This window comes from Triticum dicoccoides, chromosome 2A (assembly GCF_002162155.2).
Source record: "Triticum dicoccoides isolate Atlit2015 ecotype Zavitan chromosome 2A, WEW_v2.0, whole genome shotgun sequence".
NCBI lineage: Eukaryota > Viridiplantae > Streptophyta > Magnoliopsida > Poales > Poaceae > Triticum > Triticum dicoccoides.
The window spans coordinates 773,589,934-773,606,545 of record NC_041382.1 but is presented as its reverse complement, the minus strand read 5'-3'; the positions used below and the strand labels follow the sequence as shown (position 1 = coordinate 773,606,545).

At 43.4% G+C, this 16,612-nt stretch overlaps 1 protein-coding gene across 1 annotated transcript; it reads left to right on the top strand.

Annotated features, from left to right (window-relative positions):
- Positions 1-6: 6 nt before the first annotated feature.
- On the top strand, positions 7-8,403 carry LOC119358429 (pentatricopeptide repeat-containing protein At5g04810, chloroplastic-like; the record flags this gene model as incomplete). The annotated part of the gene is made up of 12 exons (XM_037624977.1): positions 7-546; positions 1,320-1,447; positions 1,979-2,119; positions 2,340-2,426; positions 2,592-2,745; positions 2,922-2,981; positions 3,553-3,981; positions 4,057-4,352; positions 4,669-4,798; positions 5,040-5,611; positions 5,867-6,093; positions 7,935-8,403. Coding segments are annotated over 10 exons (2,460 nt in total), but the record flags the coding sequence as incomplete, so codon positions are not given.
- Positions 8,404-16,612: the final 8,209 nt, after the last annotated feature.

Here is a 16,612-nt window from a genome sequence, read left to right as displayed (position 1 = left end):
CCTCCCCCACCCCCAACGCGGCAACACCACCCTCCCCCGCCTCCGCCAGTGGAGCCGGAGCCCGAGGAAGAGGAGGATGTGGAGGACGCGGAGGGGGATTTCCGGCAGAAGGGGAAGGTGTTCGTCGGGAACCTGCCGCCGCGGGCTCGGAAGGCGGAGGTGGCCGACTTCTTCCGCCAGTTCGGGCCGCTCGACAAGGTGGAGCTCGTGCGCGCCCACGACGACCCGGAGCGCAACGCCGGCTTCTGCTTCCTCTACTACGCCGACGCCGAGGGCCAGGGCGCCGACGCCGCCGCGGAGCGCGCGGCGGAGGTCGACGGGGTGGACTTCCGGGGCAGGTCGCTCACGGTGCGGCTCGACGACGGGAGGAAGGGGCGGGCCAGGGCGGAGGACCGGGCGCGCTGGGTGGACCACGGCCAAGGGAAGGAGGCGCCGTCGCCGTGGCACCACGGCAGGGACGAGGCCTGCCGCGAGTTCCGCAGGGTGGTGGAGTCGCGGCCCGAGGACTGGCAGGCCGTCGTCTCCGCCTTCGAGAGGATCCCCAAGGTGGGCGGCTCCTCTCCTCGTACCACCTCGCCCTTGTTATCTGCCACTCCTAGTTGCAGTGCTCCTCCACTTATATAACATGCCAATTGCATATATCATCTTAACATGTGGTAATACTGATATGGTACTGAATAGTTCCTCTAGGATGCGAATTGCACGATAACGCGAGGATGGTCTAGTTGTCCATTCAATGGCAGATGATCTTGATTGCACACACTGAAAATTCACCTTCTGTAAATCCTCATTTGCCTAATGTAGTTGCTGCACAGCTTGCCTCTGTAATTTCAATCTGCTGTTTACTTTGACGTCACCTGCAATTTCAATCAAAGTTCAAGTTCCCAAATATTTGGCCAGTTGACTGTTGAAAAATTAGCTGCTCAACAAGGTGTTCTTCATTTACACGAACAATTATTGTACTCATTCTGCATTTTCTGTATATTTTGTAAGCTGTAACCATGTGCAGGAATAGATATTATATGAGTTGGTTAAGAGTTAGCGACCCTATATTTTTGTGTGTGCAAGCGACTGTGTTTCAACTCATATCGTTCCTTTCTTATTCGAAAGCCTGGATAATGATATTTATGCACCCAAGACCTCCTATGGAAGTTGCACAGCAATTTACTTGATACGCAGGGCCGAAAAAGTAAAATAATGTTGGTTTAGTTGATGCTTGCTGCTTTTTTTATTGCGCAGAAGATAGAATCGCCTGAGTCTCATTGTGATTGAATTCTTTTGATATGATCCATTTATATTCGTTGTTTTGATTGTTTCAGCCATCAAGGAGAGAATTTGGTCTGATGATTGTGTATTATGCCAAGCGGGGTGATAAGCATCATGCTCGTGCAACCTTTGAGAACATGAGAGCAAGAGGAATAGAACCCAATGCCTTTGTCTTCACAAGGTAGGCGCATTTTAGCTGTTACTTACATTTTTTAGGCCGTTTCTTTCCCGTGATAGACAGACTAATGTAGGATAAAATAAAAGCCTGAGGTCTTGTGCAAACAACTTTATGAAATAGACAAACTGCAAAACTTATTACATGTAAATTGACTGATTGAGCATGAACATGTTTCTGCATGGTACCAGAATGAAAGGTGACTGAGGAAATATTAGTAGTGAACCGACCCAGAAACAGAATAGGCTGCCACCTTAATGCCAGTTTGCCAATGTGAAATAAAGATGTTTATCGATGCAGATAGTGAGATACAAAGGCAGGTGGTTCTCAAGGTCACATCTAGAAAAAAATTGCTTTGCATAGATAGTGTGCTCCCATCATAATTCTCTTTAAACATAAAATAGCAATCCTTGAATAATGTGCTGTAGTCACATTGCTATTATACTTCTACATTTGCGGTGTTGCTAGATATAATCTTCATGGTTGCTTCACTTTGCTGGCTTCTCCCCTGCATTAAATTTTATTCATTTCATGCAGCCTTGTTCACGCTTATGCAGTTGCTAGAGATATGCGTGGAGCGCTGTCATGTGTTGAAGAAATGAAAGCTGAGGGCATTGAGCTGACAATTGTTACTTACAGTATCCTTATTTCAGGATTCGGCAAAATCAATGATGCTCAGTGAGTAACCAACCCCCTACCCTCTCCTCCCTCAAGCAATGGAGCCATGCTCTATGTGCTCCTTATGTCCTTCATTCAGAACTTCTGATATTTATAACAATACTTCTGCATTTGACAGATTCAGACATTTTCTTTATGTACCATGTCACTTGACTTTTCATGTCTCTATTTCTCAGCCCAAGACGGCTTCTTGCTAATATCTTTTCTCTTGTTTCGGAAGATCTGCAGACAACTTGTTCAAAGAGGCTAAGACCAACCTAGGGGATCTCAATGGGATCATATATAGCAACATCATACATGCCCACTGGTTAGTGTTACCAGATTCATCAGGCCCTTCAAAGTTCAAATGGAGATAACTATTATATGGGAAATGATTATGATGCTAATATGTTACCTATTTGGCGATGTAGTAATATCAGCTTGTAGCTCATATAGTATTGATCTAGCACTCAAGTATATGTACTTTCTGCAGCCAGTCTGGCAATATGGATAGAGCTGAAGAGCTGGTCCGTGAAATGGAAGAGGATGGGATAGACGCTCCCATAGATGCATATCACAGTATGATGCATGGATATACTATCATTCAAGATGAAAAGAAATGTCTAATTGTGTTTGAAAGGCTGAAGGTATAGTCTATAGTGGGAAATGACATCTCATGGCTAATTGAGCTGGCTGGCATTCTTACATTATTGTTTTCTCCTTCCTGAACCTACAATACATTTTGAAGCTCTTGGGTTTGGGGTGGATTAAGTATTGTGTGTCACATCCTTTTTGATCTGGTTATTTACTTTTCATTTTGCAGGAATGTTGCTTTACACCATCAATAATTTCTTATGGATGCCTTATTAATTTGTATGTCAAGGTAAAATTCTAGCTTATACCTTTCCAGTTTTTTCATTGCCTGCGTGGGTCGCTGCCTGGCTGCCTTGCGGAATAGCCTTTTACTTCCCCGCAAAAAAGCCTTTTACTATCTTTTTCCCTTTGTGTTAAATGTGTAAAACTAGCTGATTTAGGGTTTTCTCTTTTGCTTTTTGTTGCTCTTTGTTCTTTATACTTGTGTCTGGCAGCTTTAATGGAAGAAAGATTTCTTATATAAGATATTTGAAGTGCAACAGTTGTTCAGATAATGTGCAAGTGATGCTATCTGAGGATTGTCCCAGGCTGGGGCCGTAAAGTTGATAAAGCTATTACGTGCTTGATAGTTATTGATGAACTTATCTGCTTCGTAATGTCTTATACATCCAGTACTCTCTAGCATGTTCACAAATCATAGTTTCAACTTCCAAGTAGGTAAATGAAACAAAAATAAAAAGAAAACAAATATCTAGCCCTACAGTATAGACCAACAATATATGAGCATCATTTTTGTGCATGTTGCATTGCACTCTATGATGACAGTCGCTGATGCCACTTTTTGGTGTGTTTTCGTACAGATTGGTAAGGTCGCTAAAGCTATAGCTATTAGCAAAGAAATGGAGTCATATGGAATCAAGCATAACAACAAAACTTACTCTATGCTGATAAGTGGATTTATCCATTTACACGACTTCACAAATGCTTTCCACATATTTGAGGAAATGCTAAAATCTGGTCTTCAGCCTGATCGTGCCATATACAATTTGCTGATAGAAGCATTTTGTAAGATGGGAAATATGGATCGAGCTATTCGCATTCTGGAAAAAATGCAGAAGGAACGAATGCAACCATCAAATAGGGCATTTAGGCCAATCATAGAGGGGTTTGCGGTTGCTGGAGATATGAAAAGGGCTCTGGATATTCTTGATCTGATGCGACGAAGTGGTTGTGCTCCCACTGTAATGACCTACAATGCTCTTATTCATGGGCTAATTAGAAAGAACCAGGTATTTTTCAAATACGTCGTGGCTCTTCAAACTTAAACCATGCACTGTTGTCATTTCCTTTATTTGTCTTTGTAGGTTGAAAGGGCCGTTTCTGTGCTTAACAAGATGTATATTGCTGGTATTACGCCAAATGAACATACATACACAATCATTATGAGAGGTTATGCTGCTACTGGGGATATCGCAAAGGCATTTGAATATTTCACGAAGATCAAAGAGGGTGGTCTAAAACTTGATGTCTACATTTACGAGACGCTGCTAAGGGCCTGTTGCAAATCAGGGAGAATGCAGAGTGCTTTAGCAGTCACCCGTGAGATGAGCTCTCAGAAGATATCAAGGAATACATTTGTATATAACATTCTGATTGATGGGTAGGTACTCTATATAAGCCCTTAATTTGACCAATATCCGTTAACCTTGTTCTCCTACAGTTCTGCTGGGTTATTATTTGTGGGCTGTCTCAGTAACTCAGGTACACCTGTATTCATTTCATGACTAGTGGAGCTTGTAGAACTAGTAAGCCAAGTTCTAATTCAGAGAGATGAAGAAACTATCATGATAGGTCTTTATTGAATTAGTTCTACAGTATTTTGCAAGGGCATACTGCAGAATAATTTATGGTCTGTTTCACAAAGTATTTTAGGCAATTCCTTTTGCTTGTCTATAATCATTGATCTTTTTCTCTAGGTGGGCTCGGAGGGGAGATGTTTGGGAGGCAGCAGACTTGATGAAGCAAATGAAAGAAGATGGAGTCCCACCGAACATTCATACATATACCTCCTACATAAATGCATGCTGCAAAGCAGGAGACATGCAGGTACAATTTTTTTGCATTATTTAATTTGTAGCCTATTGTTACTGGATGCTGGAGATAGACCGACAAGGATAGTACAATTCCTTGTGACAATCATGACTACATATTTTCTAGTACAATGAGCTTTATCCTGCATGGCTTCATCTCATTAGAATTAGAAATTTGCGAATGGAGAAATATTTCTCTTGGGCATTTCATTGCACACTATCCATTGATATATCTTAATTAAATGATCTATTTGTAGAGGGCACAAACGGTGATAGAAGAAATGGCAGATGTCGGACTGAAACCTAATCTCAAGACATATACTACCTTGATTAAAGGTTGGGCAAGGGCGTCACTTCCAGACAGAGCATTGAAATGTTTTGAAGAGATGAAGCTGGCGGGGCTGAAGCCTGATGAGGCCGTTTATCATTGCTTGGTAACTTCACTTCTCTCCAGGGCAACTGTGATGGAGGGAAGCACCTACACAGGAATCTTGAGTGTTTGTAGAGAAATGTTTGAGAATGATTTGACTGTTGATATGCGCACTGCTGTTCACTGGTCAAGATGGCTTCACAAGATTGAGATGACGGGTGGCGCACTAACTGAAGCACTTCAGAGAATATTTCCTCCTGATTGGAATTCATTAGAAGTTCTAGGAGAGGTTTCTGATTCTGTAAGCACTGGGGACTCAGATTATTCCAGTGATTCTGATTTTAGCGATGGTGACGAGAATCAAGAAGCTGATGACAGCTGACAATCTGTAAACAACTTTCGACGGTATGCACTCCCAAGCTGCTTTTGCGTGAGCTGTGCCAGAGTTTACCTAACAAGGTATGTGTATGCTTGTGGGAAATATACCACTACCTTCTGTGGATGCTAATAAATACACAAACATTATGTTTATATTTCTATCATTAATTGTCTGTCCAAAATTTTATCTAGAATGATTTAATAGGAAAAGGAAGTTTGCAATGATCTTTAGTAATGATAATTTTTATAGTTTCTGAAAGCAGTGTTCCAGAGAAACTAATATTCTTTTGTCTGAAACGACAGCATCGTTGAACAAACCCTGTTCTTGAATTACAGGTCGGCAGTTTGTGGACGACCCAAAAGTTGGGTTTGGAATCTTACAGTGCAGTAAGCATGGGCTGTCTGTCTTCTGCTGTATTTTTTCAAGAGCTGCCGACAGTCAGCAACAGTTCTACTGGCGCTAAGGACTCAGTCTGTCATTGCAAGTTAGCAGCAGACCAAGCTTGCTCAGTTATGTGTGTTCCTGTACAGAACAGTGACTGCCGTAGGTAAATATTCGTGAGGTATGGGCAAGTTTGTTTTTGTTATGCTATCCTTGACTAGAGTCCAACTTGTTTATACTCGTAAATGAAGTTTAAAGCCAGACATTTGCATAATTTTTTTAGCGTATTAGTCACCCACAACCAATTTTTAGCTTGCTTTTGATTTGCTATGGGAAAATCTGGGTGCTCACTTCACAGCATTCAAATGTTAGGAATCGGACGCAAGGAGCTCATATATCTATGTTTCTCTGTAGGACTTTTAGGCCTATGGCTGAGTAGTGAGTACCACTGCTTTGACGGGCATTTAGTAAAGCATTTCATAGCACATGACTCCTAACTGGTGTGAGGCAGTACATTATTTGTACTACCCCCGTCTCGGTGAATAAGTCATTCGCGAAATTCTAGGTCGATGATTTAACTATCTAAATATGTATTATATGTGACAAAAAATATATATTTAGAAACTACATCCGTGTAGAAATCTACTGATATACTTTTTATGACATATAACACATATTTGATTTCTCAAATCGATGACCTAGAACTACGCGAATGACTTATTCACCTAGACAGAGGTAGTACAATTATTCTGTAATCTCAGCACTTGACAAGCCGTGGGCAGCTTATTAGCTGAATACCACACAAAGCAACTGTGGTGTAGTACTAGTTGTACGCCTATAAAATGCGAGATAATCTGAATACTGATAATATGTCGCGGAATGAAGCTTCTCATTGCCTCCATGAGGAGATATTAATTTTATTGTTTTGATAAATAGGAGCATAGATTGTTGTCTCGTCGGTGTCTTAGAGTAGTATACATTATTGTGGTTTTGGGCAGATTCAATGGAGGAATTCCCCTCTTAGAGTTTGAAGTACAGGTCCAAGTCCAATCAAGTGCTAGATGATGACTGCTCTCTCATTAAAGATTTGGCATCTTCCAGTACAGCAGCTTCAATAAAACGAGCCTTAACTTGGCACAGCCCGGCTCAGCATCACTTGGAAATGCACGCCCCTGAGTCCAAGCTGGGCTGAACTGAATGCCTGCACAAGCCGGCATTAATACGGTTCTTATGAGCCCAGTTTCTTGAGATTGGCGTGTGTCTGTAAACTCGTAGCTGGCTGGTAGGAGTAGTCCATCTTTCTTCATTGATTCAAGCAAGAGTGGTCTCCATCCCACCCCCCATTCAAGTCCTGCCCACAATATAACACAGTGCTCCATTTATGCCACGTGAATAGTAAAATCAGAAAGAAAAAAACACTAGAATATTAATAAAAAATATTCTAAAATTTTGGGGTATCAAACTTGATCGACCATTCTACTCATGTGTGAAGTTTTGTGAAGTAATGATACCCGTGGTATCCTTATTGAAGAAAATACAATCAGGGCCTTACCATTCATCAAACTGTGTTTCTTAGTATATAGCTTTGAGTTTGTCAGTTTTGCCCAGAATACGACGGATGTCATATCTTCATGAAACTTCATACGCGAGTATACGGTAGACTATGTATGTTACAAAAGAAATATCATTATTTTATTTTTCCTAGTATTTTTTTTCTTTCGAATTTACTGTTCTATCGGGTGCGCGTGGAACCATGTTCCAAAAATTCCTGTCCTCCATTTAAGCCCGTTGTTTAAGCTTGCCTATTTAAGCTGCATTCATCTCCATTCATGCGCACCATAAATTCCGGCTAGGAAACCTTAATGTAGCTGCAGTATTTTGTATTCAGTGTGCCACTTAATGTTCTTTGAATGATAAGGATGTACCGGAGTACTGTACAGAATATTTTTAGACCACCAATACTGCTAAGAATTTCTTTCTCCTTGCACATTTTTCTGAATATTTTTTCTTTTGGCATTGCAGCCTCTTCCTTGTGAGACAGTTAAGGTGGCAAAGGCTTGAGGCTGTGTCTAGTTTCGTGAAGTTGTTAGATGTTGCCCTATCCTAATGAGCGGAAGATGGAAGGGCCTGGAAATATGTTCGTTCATATAGGGCCAGTAACTGGAAATGGCACCACAGGTGGGCAACAATCAAAATCTCCCTTCTTGTTTTAGTTTCCTTTGGAAATAGACTTTTGGAATCTCTACTTGGATTGTAACTGCGATCCAGAAGGTAGCCACAGTGGCGGCAGTGCTGTACAAAGACTTGTCTGCTATAGTGATATATTTGAACAGATAAAATATATATCTCTTTTCCTCTGTTCTGATGAATTTGAAAGTTCAGATAGAGCGTGCGAATCGTTAGTTGGCTCTTACTTTGGCATGACTCAGCTGTTGTATAACTAAATCTATTTTGAGTGATTCCGAGAGCACAAGCCAGTAAATATCATTTACTCCCTCCGTCCCATAATGTAAGAGCATTTTTGACAGCGCTACGCTCTTATGAGGGAGTAGTTATCTCTAGTTCTGTTCTGTGGCCAACTACTCCTGCAGTGACACTAATTATGACCACCTCTGTTGTGAAGTGTCAACTGTATATCTTTGCGGGTATTTTTGGTTCTTCACCCTTAATTTTAGTGAAGGGAAACACATAGCGGTACATGTATCTCTAGTTCAATTTCGTTTTCAGTGCTCTGTTTTATTTCCGCATTTCCATTTTATCCACTTGTTTGGAGAAGAAAAGAAAAAGAGCAAGGAGAAGTACACGTATTTGAACCAAAGTCGAGCGGGACAGGGAAGGACGCAAACATTCAAGCCGTTCGCTGCTGATGCATTCAAGTGACCCCCTCTTCTTGATGCACAACAGAAGCACTATATATATACAGCAAGGTGGCACACCATTCTTCCGCAGCACAAGCACGGACGCACGCACACTCATCCCCCCTTTCTCCCTGTTAGTGGTCGCCAGTACACAGCACCCACCTACCTAACCTAGATAGATAGATAGATAGGCAGGAGCTGATATCCATGGCCAGCATGGCACCGTCGCCGGCGAGCTCCTGCGTGTCCTCCGACGAGGAGGAGGCCGCGGCGATGGTGGTGGCGGGGTGCCCGCGGTGCCTCATGTACGTGATGCTCTCGTCGGAGCCGCCTCGGTGCCCTCGCTGCAACAGCCCCGTGCTCCTGCAATTCCTCCACGGCGCCGACGCCAACACCGCCAACGCCAACGCCAACGCCGACGCCAACACCAACATGCACGGCGGCAAGAGCTAGCCTGCCTGCTTGCTACTCCTTTCTTACCCACTGTAGCCGTGATGATCTGCATGGGATTTTCAGGTCGTAGTCAGGAAGTAGCTAGCTTTCGAATCGACTTGCAGCATCGTTGACCAACCAAATCTAGAATTTGAGCGGACTGCGAGAAAGAGCGTTTGCAATGTGGCTTGTGACCAATCACCGTGTGGCTGGATGATTGGATTGCACGACTATTTCTGCTTTGTTTTGATTCTAGTATTGAAGATGGGTTCGTGACCGATCAACCTCCAGCTAATTATATAGCACAGCAGTATAGCCAGCCCGGATGCTGACTGGGAATGATCAAAGTCAGGATGCCTTATTATGAGGGATGGACGACAGAAGTCGGGATCGATCGATAATCCGTGACGGTTTTAATGAGGGATCACCAAGTAGTAGTACTAGCAGATGGAATGAATACGAGTTACAATTGAATCGGGATCGGTGGTTGACAAGAGGTGTTTGTTAACACCATCTAAACGCATGAACTAACCCATAATGTGTTGTTACTTGAACAAACAACATACTTATGATAATAATAACATCTACTATGTAATTAAGCATCCGCGGATACATGAAAGTAATTAAGATAACATCCAACCATAGCAATAAACTCTAGAGTTGCAACACCCCTCACGCAACAGTTCATAAACTTAGAGTATACACTATACAGGAGAACCGTAGGAGATGCAGGATAACATCTAACCATAGCAATAAAACATGGTTATTTTCCTACTGCTGCCTTCAAAAAAGTTAAGGTTGTGTCATGGAAGAAGAAAGAGTTTGAAGATTTTCTCGTTTCTTTTAGACTTTATTTTGTAATAGATTCATACGAATACGATGGTATCAAGTGTACGACACGCACAGATTTAAATGAGTCATAGGATTTCAATAGGGTTAAACTTGACTTAGTTATTTCTTAATGCCCATCATGCCTTTAATTATAAAGGGGTACAAGCCGGTCTCAACCGTTGATGTGTTTAGGGGGTGTGGTAAAGCAGAAGTGTTATCGTTGTATGTCGTTAGCAGACACACAAGGCAAATGTAAATGCAAAACGAACATGGTCACTTCCACATAGTTCACGAGAAACATCCTTCAAATAGTTCACATAAATCCTCGGTTGCATTGTTTTCTGTCCCTTTGTGGATCATTCATAAAAATATGTTGTTCGTAAGGTGCTTCGCTTCTTGGCTGCAATTGGTCTTTGCGCCAATGACGTGACTACACAGAAGTGCATGGCGCATGCCTTTGTGTATGAATGGACCGTATCTGAATTCCAGGAATTCATTCGTCATATTGTTTCATGTAACAAGCTTACCTTCTTTGTTGTAGCTAGCCTCGCCTCAAACGGCTAGTGGGAGTTTGAGTAAAAACATTCTTACTTGGTACCAAATGTTTGATATTGTTACCACAAGCTTGCCTCACGTCTGCATTGTTACTAATTGCGGGTCATCACTCATCAGATATTTTTTCATGTAGCATACTTACCACAAACATTCTTATTAGTAATGTTGAGGCGAGGCGAGCTTGTTTCATTACGCAGCGAGTTATTAACAAGTTTGAGTAAAAACATTCTTCAAATAGTCATTGATCAAACGCAATGCAAACGTCGGGCTTCCTTTTGCTTGTGTTCTAATAAGTGGGGTGTGCGTGTTTTGTCAAGTTTGCCCGGATTTTGATCGTTGCGGCTGGCCGTGTGGTGTATTCTCCGAGCTATTCCACTTTGACCGGTGTGGCGGGCCAAATGGCGTGTTTTGGCTTCTCAACTGGCTTTTCACTGCTGTGATTGGCCGGATGGCGTGTTTTGCCATCTCTCCTAGCTTTCACCCCCTGCGGCATGGCCGGATGCCGTGTTTTCTCACCTCTCCCAGCTTTTTATCACTGCTCATGTGATTCTGGGAGGGGATCAATTTTCAGTTTCGATGCTTTAGCTCATTTGGCTTGGAGGGTGCGGTTGGGTTTTCTATCATCCTGGCTGGAGTATGAAAAAAAACTTAGAATCGATTTGGTTTTTCAATCAAACAGCTTATGTATCACCAAAGAAATAGATAGGCAACGATCATCGTCGTTTGTCGTTACTAAGTACAAGGCAAATATAAAACGGAATACAAACATAATCACTTGTAGATAATTCATGAAAAACGTCCTTCAAATAGTTCATGTAAGTCCCCACTTGTCTTTTTCTGCCTGTTCATAAGTTGCTTCGTTTCTTGGCTCCAGTTGAGCTTTGCGCCAATGACACAATGGTCATCTGGTGAACATAAAGAGAAGAAGCATAAATGGACGTTGACACGCTCCGTCCCACGTCTCATCGACTATATTATGTTCCAAGTGTTGTATAAAAATATGATTGATTTCCTTCCATCCGAATTGGTCCGAGTTTGATTCGTTGAGAACCGTCGATCCAGTCTCCGTCCACGTCTGAGAGCCTCCCCTTGGTCCCTCTGCCCACAAATCCAGCCTCCTACAGATCCGTGCCATACATTACTTGAACCAAATCGAGGTCTCGATCGCCCGTTCTCGTTTGGGAGCGGTTGTTTGCCGCCTGCGGCGAAACACAAGCTCGCCTCACCTCAGCATTGTTCCTAATGGACCGGCCCAAGTAGCTTCATGAAGGTTAATTCATTTTCCTTCTCTGTTTTCTTACTTGTTTGTTTTTTAATATTTTTCACATTATAAAAATGTTTTAAATTCACATATTTAAAGAACTAAATTACTTAACAAAAACTTAAACTATGAATTTTAGAAATGTTAACACAGTGTAAAAAATTGTTAGAGTAATCTTAGAAAATATTGATAGCATTAAGTTTTTAATGACATTTGAAAATATTCACACATTTCAAAAATGGATGTGACAATTAAAAAATTGTTTATACAATGTAAAAAATGTTTTTTTGATTCACATAAATATTTTGTGCAATTCAAAGAAAATATATGATACATCGCACGTTCCAAAATATGTTTATGACATTTAAATAAATGTTTATAAATGTAGCAAATATTCACATAGTTCAAGAAAATGTTTCATATCATTAAAAAAAATCACATATATTTGAAATTTTTTAACACGTATTTAAAAATGTTCAAAAAACATGTGTTGAATTTTTTTAATCATGTGCTTCAAAATGTTAAACATGAATTCATATGTACAATGTGTATAAAAAAGTAGACATTAAAAGATATATTTTTAAAAGTGTTATGATGTATTTGAACAATGTTTAATGTGCATAGAAATGTTCTTGATGCATGCAAAAATGCACAATGTTTGTATGAAATAAGTAGGCATGTATTGAAAAAACAAAAAGAAAAAAGGGAAAATAACCGAAAAACAAAAATTCAGTGAAGAAGCACATAAAAGTGAAACCCAACCGAAAACCGTTAAACACCGATACACAAAAAATGTGTATAAAAACACAGAAGAAGAAAGAAGATAAATACAATGAAAATCATAAAGAAAGCCACAGAAAAAGAAAAATGTGTTTGTGTGTCTACAGGTTGGATCCTTCTTATTTACGATTGTTTTCATCAACGATGATTGATATTCTGGTGTGTTTGTCCTTTGGGTGTTAGCACGACGACTTCCCAAGGGAGGGGGGCCATCCTTTGGCTCGCTTCAGTGCTTGTAGTCGTCGTTAGGTGGTATATGAATCTGAATATATTTTATTTTATTTTTGGTGTTCTTTGTACTATCATGATGTTTGATGAATAAATTGGTATTTTTTTTTCAAAAAAAGAAAATAGGCTGAAAGGATGGAGAGGAAACAAGGGATTTAGGCCTGTTAAATAACCCGGCTCCACTTGACCAACATGCCAGCCGCCGCAGCGTTGAACAAGGAAACGATGGCACGGCGGTTCGTGAACGTGGTGACGAAGAATCTCGGCGGCGGCGGCTTGTACTCGGTGCGCCGCATCAAGCCCGATGAGCACCTCTTCTACCCATCCACGTCGGAAGCACAAGCGGCGGCGGCTCGACAGGCGCCATGGCTGGAGACCTTGCCGCGGCTCCCCGCGCCCAAGATCAAGCTCCAGGCGTACCGCTCCAAGGACACGCGGCTCGACTTCCTGCCCATCTACGGCGCCGGCGGTGGCAGTGGCGCCACGGAGAGCAGGATGGTCTGCACCGACCGGGCGGGCAGCAGCATCCTCTGCGACGCCGGGATCCGCTCCGTCGAGCCGGTGCCCTCCCTCAACTGCCCAAAGGCCCCAGCCCCGTCTCCTTCTCCGTCGCCCTCGCCGACGCCGCCGACCCCAGGCGCGCCCGCGCTCTCTACGTGCTCGACAGGTTCCCCGCGAGCCGCAGCCCGTGCAACTTCGAGGCACTCGTCTACGCGTACGGCGAGGTGCCGGGACTTGGCTACGGCGAGAAGTGCTGGCGGTGGCAGTGGCAGCGGCTCCCGCAGCCGCCCTTCGTCAGCGATACCAACTACGAATGCACGGACATCCGGTCCTACGCGCTGCTCGACGGCGGCTCCACCGTCTGCATCTCTGGGGCCGCCGCCGCCGTCGGCACCTACTGCTTCGACACGGCCAGTGGCGAGTGGGACAAGGCCGGCCGCTGGACGCTGCCGTTCCACGGCCGCGCCGAGCACGTCCCCGAGCTCCACAACCTCTGGTTCGGCCTCGCCTGCGGCAACGCTCACCACCGCGTGTGCGCGCTTGACCTTGACGGGGTCCGCCGCGCTCGGCCGAGACTGCTGCACGAGTGGCAAGACCTCGAGCCGCCGGAGGGCTGGCTGCAGGTCAAGCAGTGGCGGTGCCAGGAATCCAATCGTGTGTAGTCAATTGAATGTTGTGTGGTCAGATGTATGTATTTATAAGATTGTTTGGCATGAATTCTACTTGAGGTATGTAGTTTTTGGAAAAAGTTGTGTAGTCAATTGACTACCCAGCTCAAGTGTGGCTTCGCCACTGAGGTCAAGGGCAGTCTACTGTACCTGGGAGGCGGCAGGTTCTGCGTCACCAGAATCTTCGATGTCGGGCACCAAGAGACGCAGATCGCGGCGGTGATCACCGGCGTGGAGGTCGTGCGCGGCGGCGGAGGGCCAACGGAGCTCCAAATGATCAAGCACAAGTCATTTATCAGCAATGAGATCCAGTGTGTCGTCTAAATAAATATAGATGGCATACAGACATACTCACATTAACACAATAACACTACAATTATATATATGAACCCAAAGCTTTCTGTTTTAGGTGCATATAATAACAGTAATATTGATGAAAAGTGGAACACCAGAAAGTCTGATATCAGTCTGGTGTAACATCGCATTGCTGCTTGCCTTTCAGTAAAAACCTTGGCATTCCCATACAAATCAAACGATTTTCTCAAAGAAATTAAAGTTTAGTTCAGTGTTTCAGATTTGTAACTGCATGCTCTCATTTCACTAGATCGAAATATGTCAACATACATTGGTGTTTCTCCGAATCAAGCTTCTCAAACGGAGTGGTTGGTTTGGGAATGATTCAACTCCATCGATCGGATCTCTCTCTCTCTCTCTCTCTAGTCGGTAAGGTTGTATAACCCTTTGACAAAAGAAACAAGGTTACATGGATTTTAAAATAAATGGGTCCATAAATAGCAGATTTATTCGCCTATGTTCGCATGATTTACTTCTGTGCATTGCAAATTAGATGATATATATGTTCGACTTATATACTCAAACTAGCTGCATTACATACTTTTTGGTACATTTCTGATCATAATTCTTGGATTTTTAGTCTCATAGAATTTTCTGTATAATTATGCATGAAGACATTAATAATGTAACAATGGACTAGAATTAAAATGGATGATATATAGACACACACCATGCATAAACATTATCTCCTTGGTTCGAGCATCCTAGCCCTTCCTCTATCCAACCCCCTAACCTTCCTAGCACCCTAAACTTAACTCCTCAACTAAGCTTGACCCCACATGGAAGTCTCTCTATGTTCTTCCTTCCATATGGCCAACAACTATTTCTGGTTAGTAGATGATATGTAGGAGCTAGTTTGGGCCTAGGTTAGATGATCTACAAGTAATTTGATTAAGGCTTGCCGAGCGTGGCGTGCGCGTGCGAGGAAGGAGTCGAGAACGTTAACGAAATTCGTCGTTCACAGGACATGGTTTGGGCACATCTTCGTATCAATGGGTTCTCCTCCTCCTCGTTCTATTCGTGGCACGATAGCAAGGTCTAAGACGAAAAGATTCGTCAGGATCGGCAACGCTGGATGTTGGCCATGTGTTTGATTGTAAGTGCTTCTCTTTTTAGATGATTCTATCTCTGCCATGTACATCATCATGATCAAAACAACGTCCTTGTCTTCATCCATCTCATATTCTTCGGAGGAAAAGGAATTATCCCACTGAGAGGATTCAAACAAACTCATCTACAACATAATACTTTCCATTACAATTTACTCCTATATAGCAAAAAAAGATAAACATATTTTTTACCTTTGAGGCTTTTCGTCGAACACCTAGTGCGCAAGGAGGAGAAATCCGGTTGGTTGATCACCGGGGCCGAGTGACAGTGTCATACACCGGGGGTGGCTCACCCAAGGGAGTCCGGCCTCAGGCTTGACAAGATGCCCACGAGGCCCAGGGTTAAAGGAAACCCTAAAAAGGGCGCCAGAGGCCTTCTTGCCCTCCAAGTCAAGGGCGGCAACATCAAAGATCGCATCCACCTTCGTGTAAACCCTAGCCTCCTCTGTGTATATAAGAAGAGGCTAAGGGACTCTCATTCACATCTATACTCGTTAGCAATCTCATACACCATTGTAAACCCTTTGCATGAGGCATCCCTTCATGAATAACAAAAGCAAGCAGGATGTAGGGTATTACTCTCCCGTGGCCTGAACCTAGGTAAAACCCTCGTGTGATATCCGATCTAAGACTTCCAGCTGCGCTTGGACCCCAACCGATGGATATGATGGTATTTGACAGTATCATCGATGTGGCCGGGCACCAGCTAGGAATGGCCTAGAGGAGGTCTTCTCGACACCTCCAACCTTGCAGCGTAATATGAAATTCATCATCGCGTCGTCCGAAAACCAAACGCTCCGAACGAGAAGCAGCTCGGCTCGGCCGCGACGATCAAGTAGTGGTCGAGGTGGACGCTAATCGACCTCCTCGGCAAGCAGTGGTGCCGCGGTGGCCATTAAGGGCGGCAAAGGGGCGGTGAATGGCCGAAATCAGCACAGTTCAAGGTAGCGATGGATCCCGAATTGGCAGCGGCACCGAGGCTGTTATGGGCATCTCGAGCGGCGGGATTCAACAGCGAAGTCGTGTCTGGGCCATGGGAGGATGGAGGATTAGCAGTGGTGGTGTAGAACAATGAGATTCCGCTGACGATATGATCGCATTGGAGAGGCGAGTGCGGCGGTGA